General features: G+C 35.6%; 1 protein-coding gene across 2 annotated transcripts in view; it reads left to right on the forward strand.

Annotated features, from left to right (window-relative positions):
* LOC106460158 (PAS domain-containing serine/threonine-protein kinase-like) overlaps positions 1–9,464 on the forward strand; it is an 88,148-nt gene that overhangs the window by 55,583 nt on the left and 23,101 nt on the right. For both annotated transcript variants that reach the window (XM_022386809.1, XM_022386808.1), the window contains exons 13-14: positions 712–840; positions 5,912–6,046. In XM_022386809.1, coding sequence (XP_022242517.1) covers positions 712–840; positions 5,912–6,046 — 264 coding nt within the window. The remainder of the gene's footprint in view (positions 1–711; positions 841–5,911; positions 6,047–9,464) is intronic.

Consider the following 9,464-nt stretch of genomic DNA (forward strand, 5'->3'; position numbering starts at 1 on the left):
TACATACTTTTTTCAACTGTTTCATGATAAGGGAGCTCTGTCTCCCAAGATATGGTAAGCAAGTATATAAGGGAAGTTTGGGCACAGTAGGTATCTTGGGTCGTATTACAAACAAATTAGTTAAAAATGAGAAAGTTATTTTCTCTAAGAAATGCTTAGGGTAATCATTTCAAAAGAGAATGCTTTGTATGGAAGTTTTTTCATTTTCTCTTGTTATAATTTGTATATTCACATATTTACTTCTTATGTATATCATATTTCTGTTCTAATTACAAATATTGTTTGTTTGTACCTCTAGATTGATGGAATTTTGATAATTTCCAAAATGTTTAATAAATGCTTCCTATTATTACATTCATTTTTTGCTTTATCATTAAATCAGTTGCTTTAGTAGCATATTGAGAATGAATTTGTCTTATAATTTATCTAGATTGTTTTTTATTAGTATTTAATCCAATACTGCATGTGTCTGATGACATTGATCTAATAATGAAGCAGAAAAACTAACTTTTAACAACTGCATAGGTATTCTTTACTTGCATAGTTCCACAAAATACTTGTGTGTACCTATTTCACAAACCTTTCCAGAGGCTATTTTGTTTAAGTATAAAGTTGTGTGTGTGTTGATTGTCAGTGTATATACTCTGTGTTTATTCTTGGTAGTAGAATCTTTTTATAGTGATTTTCCAACTGTTCTTACATTTAACATAGGTGGTAACTAAATTCATTCGCAAGGCCAAAGTGTATGAAGAATGTTGGGTGTTTGACAGTATTATGGGGAAGCGAGTTCCTTTGGAAGTGAGTCTTTTAACAACATTGAAGCATCCAAGCATTGTTCAGGTAACAATTAATTAGTGGTTGGTTGTTCATAGCTTTTATATTTTTACTTTATTAAGAGGTCATCTAAGTATATACATAAGATAAGATACCAACATATTTCTTTGGACATTCATTAGAAATAACTTATTTAAAATAAATCAAAAACTTTTGTTGCTTTTTTAGTAATAACATGTGATATTGTGATTTTGTAACTAATAACTTATTGGATAAAAAAAAACAATTCACATCGGTTGGCCTTGTGACATTTTCATTCAGTGACTAAATTTTATATTAATAAACCTGACATGAGAACAAATCTCGCTTGCTGTCTTTGTGTATTTATACACTCATTCTGATCATGTGCTCAGGCCTCCTCTTCTCTTAGATCATTTCCAGTTTTGGTCACAGATGAATGATATTCTAGGAAGATGGATGTGGACCAGTCATGTTCTAAGCATGTTTAAATACATAGTATAAAGTAACTGAACAATGGGATGATCTTGTTTGTAACATGATCTTTTGAACAAGAATGTGATTGTTAGAAACAAGAATGACAGAGGTTAGGCTTACTGAAACTCCTTTTAGGCATTTCTGGGAAGGAAAGAGGGAATTACCATAAAGAAAAGGGAACATAAGTAAGGAAAATAGATTAGCATTAATCTTATTTTACTTTCTCTAGCTATACCAAAGCTACACAAAGAGTTGTCATTGCTGTAGAGGAGATACAATTATTTTCCCTCCCCCAAACTTGTTCACTTTATTAAAAATTGAAAAATACTTTAAAATACTCAATCTCATCAGTGGTGTGCTTGACTACAGGTTTTGTTTTTAAAAAAAGAATGTAGAAAAGATATAAGAGTTATAGCTTATTGTTTACTGAACTTTCAACATCTTTGTTTAGACTTGATAATAATATAACATAGATATATTTGAACATAAAAAAATGGCTGTTTTGATTTATAGCCTACATGATATTTAGACATATATAGTTATTCCAAATGATGCCGAGTAATCTGCTCATTACCAAACTTTAAGAGGGCATACATCGAAATTTGGCAGGTTAGACTCCTCCTAGGCTTGGGAAGGGGTGCCATAGGTGACATTACATTAGGCATACAGTTGTGTTGGACATTGTTCCATTTTACCAAAAATAATTTTTTGTTTGTTACAGCTGAAAAGAATTATACACAATTTTTGTACAGTCATTACACATTATTGTAGCTAACATACCTTGGATTCCGATACAGTATCTTACCTCACAAGAAGTTGCATGCAAGTGATCATGCAGCAACCCTCCACCAATAGGAGTGCATCACTACCCCTATTGTAACTACCAAACTCTCTAATAATGCACTTGTTAATCACTTGTCAATTGGCAGTCTTACTGTTAAGACGTGTGTTTCTGCTCACAATTTTTTTATATTTTCATTTAGTGTATTTTTTCTTAATACTTTTTGTTCAGTTTTATACTTTGTAAGTATGCACTCACAGTTTCAAGTAGATACAACTACCACTGCTGTTACTGCACCTGTGGACTTACAGACCACGTCTTCGGGGTCAGTCGCACAGTTATAGGCTGATGATGTAACTACTATGATCCCTTGGGAAATTGTCTAATTTTATGAAACATTCACTACCACCTGAGGAATATCATGTCATACCAGTGTCTGGTGTGTCTGACAGGGAGGATGAGAAATTGGACAGCCTGAATATGCTTCTCGGTCGTTTGTTGTATCAGGACTTGCCCAGGCCTCCTTCTCCCTTTGTTGACTTAATTAATCAAGTTTGTTTGATTTTGTCTTTGTCCCCTGTGATTCTACCTCTGTCCTCCTTGCACACGAATTTTTGAGTCAATATCTGTATGCCTCATCCCCCTCGTACATTGGACAATAATGCTTATGTTTTTCATTGTGCCAACTACCTATATTTAGACTCCCAACATTTGGAATCTCTCATTCTTTTGTGGGGTTCGGACCCTAATGCTTCAGTTTCTTTTTCCCAACCTCAATTTGCCTATCTTCATCTTATGATGTCTACTATTCTTCGTGCCTCATCCTCCCTTCATTTTTAGTAGAGGCGATTCATCAGTCTCCTGAGGGATTTTCTGATGATTCTCATAGCCTCCTATTTGCTACCATGGCATGCCTCTCCTCTTTGACACTGGCTTTACAAACGTGGCTGATATGCTGTTGGGATCTGTTAGATCAGGATTCTCTTTTATTCAGGGTTCATGTATCCACTTCTTCTTTATGTGATTTGCACATGGCACCATTTTTCCGCAAAAAGTTGTTTGGGGGTCTTTCTCATACCTACCCAGTTTCTGGTTCATGTTGGTGTGTTTTTCAATTCACTTCTCAGTCGGGCACAGCCTTCTACACTTCAGATGAGAGATATGAAATGTCTCATTTGCAAGTTCTCCTACTGTATGAGAGAGTCTATCATGCACCATTTTCAGTGGGATTTCATCAACCAATAGAGTTGTGTTTGGGATCCCTTGGATGCTCTTCTTACCCTTCCCTCTCTATTACTGATAGACTTTGCCTGGTGGCTGGATTGGACCAATACTACTGTGGAGGTTCCTCTTCCTCTGCCTTGTCTGGATTGCTACCTTTTTATGGATGCTTCCCTTTCTGGTTTGGGAGTATATCACAACTGTCAGGAGGTATTGGGATGGTGCACTCCTAGCGAATCCACTCTCTATATCAATATCTTGGAGCTTCTTGCTGTTCAGTGAGTTCTCCTTCAATGGCTGCTGTCTCTTCAGGGACAGATGATGATGATCCACTCGAACAATTCAACAGTGGTGTCGTATATCACCAGACAAGGAGGAACCTGGGCAAGGGATCTTTGTTTTTGAACTTTGGATCTGCTTTATTGGGCCCACAGCCATCAAGTTACTTTGCTGATGTGTCATGTACTGGGTGCCCTGAATCTGGTCACAGATTGGTTATCTCGACCCGACAAGATCCTATTGTTTTTCGGGAGTTGTGCACTTGTTGGGGTGTTCCCGATTTGGACCTATTTGCATCTCTTCTCAATACACAAATTCCCTGTGTTTAGTTGCCTGTTCCTCACCTGCAGGTGGATGCTCTCAGCCAGAATTGGTCCGATTGTTACCTATATGCTTATCCTCCTAATCAGCTTCTTCCTCATGTTCTTTTGATAGTTCAGACCATTTCTTGTTGAGTTCTGTTGGTGGCACCATATTGGTCGGCTCAGACGTGGTTTCCACTTCTACAACGACTGTTGGTGTCACCACCCATTTCTCTCCCTATATCTCCCATGCTTCTTCATGCGTGGTGCATTTGTCCGGACCCTCGCCAGGTGGTCCGGACTTTCCAGGTGTGTTGCCTCTTTGAATTCTCACCCAGTTTGACCATCATCATTGGTGATTTATCAATGTAAGTAGGCTACTTACTGCTCTTGGTCTACACACCAGGGTTACCATCCTTCACAACCTACCATTCCTCACTTGTTTGCCCATTTTTACTTGGTGTAATGACAGGGGCCTATCGGCTTCCTCTGTTGTGGGTTACAGGGCAGCTTTATCTTCCACCTTTTGGTTTACCGAATTTGTTTCTGTGTTCCACTCTTCTGTTCTATCTATGTTATTTCATTCATTCTTCATTGCTCATCCTCACTACTCTGCTTTTCTTTTGGATTGGAACCTCAGTGTTGTCCTTCACTCTCTTACTAGTTCTCCATTTGAATCTTTGTTGTCTTGCATGTTATATCACCTTTCATTGAAGTCCTTGTGTCTGTTGTTGTTGGGGTGTGGTTGCCATCATTTCTATGTTTTTGTGATCGATGTTAGCCATGTATGGTTCCATGATTCGTATGTTCTTCTTTTTCCCAACCATTCTTTTCTACCCAAAACTTCGGCTGCTCGGGAGGGAATTCTTCTTTCACTTCCATTTCCCTTCCCTACATTTCCAAACTTTATGACCATTCAGATCCTGATTGCCTCTTTTGCCTGGCCCTCGGTATATAACATGCACTGCTTCCTTCTGTGATTCCCATGTCCATTTGTTTATTCATTGGAAACCTACCATTTCATGTGACCTTTCTCCAATTACTGTTATGGGTTGGATTCGCCAGGTTATTTGCCTGGCATATTCTTCCCTTTCTCCAGAGGATTGTCACCTTTTTCGTGTTTTTCCAATCAAATCTATCACTTGACCATGTACCTGGCTGCCCATTTCTGTCTTCCTTTGGAGGACATCATCAGCATAGGTATGTGGACTACCCCACATACCTTTACATCTTGTAGCCATTTCATGTTATGTGGGTTTCAGCTTAACTCCAGTTGCCAATTTGCACACCTCTGTTTTTTGTGACTGGTAAGTACTCAGTTTCTTTTCCTCTTTACAGGGACCTCTTGCTACTCAACACCTGGGGGTCCCTTTTTTGGCCACCTCCATGTTTTGACAACATATTCCTGAAAGACAAAGAGTGTACCTGGTTCATAAGTGGTGCAGTCTCCCACTGTTGTGTTGTTTTTAATTCCTTACCACACCTCATGGTCTTTCTTTGTGTGCTTTCTAAAGGAGGATCATATTCTCACCAGCCCTCCACCAGTTCAATGTGGGATTCTAGCTTTTTGTGAGAGAAGGTAAGATATTGTATTGGAAGTTAACATTTTCCTAAACTGAAATGCTTCTCACCTCTCTTCCCCACTTTCAGTGTATTGGTTGACTTCGTCATGACCAATCTTGAAGTGATTAACAAGAGCATTATTAGAGAGGGCGATAGTTACGATAGGGGTAGTGTCTCACTTCTGTTGATGGAGGGTTGCTGCACGATCATTTGCATGTAGATATGCAGAAAGAAGGCTAGTGGTGAGCAAAACATTTGTGCCAAAAGAGGGCCGTACTAATCGAGAAAGCATTTCGTGAGAGAGGTAAGTATCTATTTGAAATACATTTTCAGTTTAGGAAAATGTTAACTTTCAACAGTTTCAAATGGAAAGCAGCACTTAAAGTGTTAAATTAGTTTTAAGAGGTTTGCATTAATTGAGCTGTTAAACTAATTTCACTTGATATGTAATACTTTATATAATAAACCGTATCTAAAAATCAGTTATTTTAAGTAGGTGATTGATGTGTATGAAAATGAAAAATACTTCCAAATGGTAATGGAAAAACATGGATCAGGAATGGATCTTTTTGAATTCATAGACAGGAGCCCAAATTTAGATGAAGCTTTAGCTAGCTACATCTTTCGGCAGGTAAGAAGTTACAAATTTAGTTCAGAGAAATGATGACATTCACTAGAGCTGTTGAAGTTAGGCTACTTAATCTTTAATCTCTATCTGTTTGTTAGTCATAGGTTTAAACTTCATAAATTACTCAAATATATATGATTATATAAATTACTCAAATTTATGATATCAAATAATCAAACTTTAATTGGACAAGAACTAAATTTTTTTTATCTGTTTTTAAATTACGAATACCTCATCAGCATTTAACGAGTAATATTGTTATGCCATGTTTTTCTATTGGTAAGTGTTTATTCTATACATTTTATGATTATATCTAAGAGTAGTACAATTTAACTTTTTAAAATTCTGCAACTTTTTATATTATAATATTAGGTAACATATTCTGTAAAATAGACTTTAGACTGTTAAAATTCTTTATAAATGTAAGTCTACGGATTTACAATGCTAAAATCATGGGTTTGATTCCCTTCGGGGGACACAGCAGATAGCCCAATGTGGTTTTGACATAAGAAAAACATACACACAAATACACACTCTTGATAAAGGCTTAATGAGAAAATTACTGAAGCATTAATTGAGCTTTTTTTATCTCTCTCATTTTCACATGGTTAATTTTTTCACTGGATATCTGAATTTTCACCATGTCATTTAAACTTCTGTAATGGAAAAAAGGTAGTCTCAACCTATGTTGCAATAGTATTTATTTAAAACAGGTTATGCAATCAGTTGGGGACTTATGAGAAAGAAGCCAACATGGTGATATCACATTCACATATAAAAGTATATACTCATACAAATAGTGAAATATTCAGCTTTATAATTTCACGATTTTTTAACTGTATTTATTCTCTTTAATCTTAATATTCAACGTAATCCTATCTTGAATAGTCATAGAAAACCAGCAAATTAACTAACTGATGGCTAACCCTAAGGCTTTAAAATCATCTTACTAATCTAGCAGAGAATCAGGTTTTATACAATGCTCTTACAAGGTCCTAACTGCTTTAAACATAGAAATCTGGTTTAAACTGGCTCATTAAATGTTGCTGAAATGTTTGAGGAACTTTATGGCCACCTTATGCACAACAGGATCCCTTTAAATCCCTTATTAAATCCTATGATTATATGAAGCAGTTCATTATATGATAAAATATTTATTTCTCAAAAATTGAGCTTATATTTTCTATGATACAAGATTTAAGTTATCAGTGTGCCTATCCAGGCTTGGCTAAAGAATGGTTTTTCTAATGACATTAATCACTCTTTTTGAGATTGTAGAAAGGTAATATTTTGAAAACTAGACACCTCAATAATTGATTAATCATCTCATTAATCAATTACATTAAACTAACCAACTATTCTTATATGATGGCTATAAAAACAAAAAACTTGTAATGCTAAAAATTAGATTTTGATATATATATGATAGAAAGAGCACAGATAGTTCATTGTGTAGCTTTGTTCTTAAAAACAAACAAACATGATAGTAATATTTCAGTTACTTGCATAGTTGGAATAAGCAGAAATAGCAATAATCAGCATAATTTCTGAAACGGTCTTACCCCTTACTTTATCTCGATCCTGATTTGCCCTCTAAGCATTGCTAAAAACATTTTCACTAAAAGTGCACCAGTCTTTAACACCTCATCAGTTTAGCACTATTTCAGAACATGTGCTGATCATATCACTACCCTCCACCAATCATACTCCACCATCTATTCTAGCGCAGCTACCTCCCTCTACTATTCTTGAACAATTCTCACTTTCTTGATTGGCATTCTAGTATATATACATGTGTTTTAACTCATTCTTTATGTGACTACATAATTCTAATTGTGCTTGATCACAAATTTATATCAGTTTTAACACCAAGTTTCGACTTCTTGTATTTGATTTTCATTATTTGTACTTATTTTTTTAGAAGTATTTTCAAAATTCGAATTTCTTCATATGAATTCGAGATTTAGCATGGTGGATGATGAAATTCCCACGATAGTAGACAATGGTTCTGACACAAGTCCCCAGGTATCACAGTTGACAATGTCTGCTTGGGAGGCACTGGCTTTAGTTCACGGGGAATTTGTTTTTGGCTGATGATTCCTTCCTTTCATGTTACGATTTTTTATGAGGAAGGATATAACTACTGAGTAGAAATTTCTTTCTATGGCACTTTCCATCAGTTACCGCATCTCCCTGTAATTTGCTGGGTTATGTATTGTTCTTTTTTTCCAGGAGATCTGTGGTAAGTTTTTCAGTGTTTATTCCTCACTTCCAGTAGGTGCACCCATGTTTAGCAAGTTTATGTGAGCTTGTGTGGAGGGACCAAATTTCCACATTCGACAATTTAGGTGTTTCATGTCCTCTCTGCTCAGTATTTGGTAAGTTAGATTGTTATAATTCTTTTACCATCTAAGTTACTTTAGTTTAAATTTGTATTTAAAGTTTGATTATTACTTTGTTTTTATTTAATTCTTGGTATATTTACGGGTTTTGCATGATCATTACTGTTTGGGTAATTGTAACTTTGGCTAATTTTGTGGGTGTTTTAGTTCGTTATTTTTACTTCTTTTCACTGCTTATGTTATTTAGTTTGTAAGTTCCTTTTTCTTTACTACTAGTCACATCTAATTGGGGATTAGATTTGAGTCAAAATTTGTTATTGTTAACTGGGTGCCTTTTTATTCGCATGTTCTTCAGGGTAGGTTTTACTTTCGTGTTCTTTATCTTATAGGTTCTTTGGGAGGACTTGTATGTATCACATTTACAGGTCTTTTATCTTCTAAGTTCCTTTCCAGGTGGTTAGGGTGCTTAACGCACAATCTAATTCCCCATCCCACCAAACATGCTCATCCTTTCAGCTGTGGGGGTGTTATAATTGAATGGTCAGTCCCACTATACATTGGTAAAAAGAGTAGCCCAAGAGTTGGTGGTGGGTGGTGATGACTAGCTCTCTTCCCTTCTAGTCTTTCATTGCAAAATTAGGGATGGCTAACACAGATAGCTCTCATGTAGCTTTGCAGGAAATTACAAAATAAACCAATCCAAACATGCACTAAAGTTCCTTTAGTGGTTTTGTAATTTTGGTGTTGCTTATTGTTTTATGTTTTAGGTCGAATTTCATAGTTTTGCAGGTTTGTTTGGAATAGTCTGAAACTGAGTTAACTGATAATTTAAATTTAGTAGTTAAATTGTACTTTGGATTTATTACTTAAATATATGCCGGTATATTAGTCAATTTACAATATTTGCTAACAAGATTGATACACAACGTCTTCGTTTTTAACACAAATACATTTTAATATACACACACAACAATACAATTTACAGTTACAATTATTGCTGATAGTTATTACAAACAAAGATTTATAAACAAAAGTTTCACAAACTTACAAACAATATAAAATCTTCTTTCTAGTGTGGA

This window comes from Limulus polyphemus, unplaced genomic scaffold (assembly GCF_000517525.1).
Source record: "Limulus polyphemus unplaced genomic scaffold, Limulus_polyphemus-2.1.2 Scaffold720, whole genome shotgun sequence".
Lineage (NCBI taxonomy): Eukaryota > Metazoa > Arthropoda > Merostomata > Xiphosura > Limulidae > Limulus > Limulus polyphemus.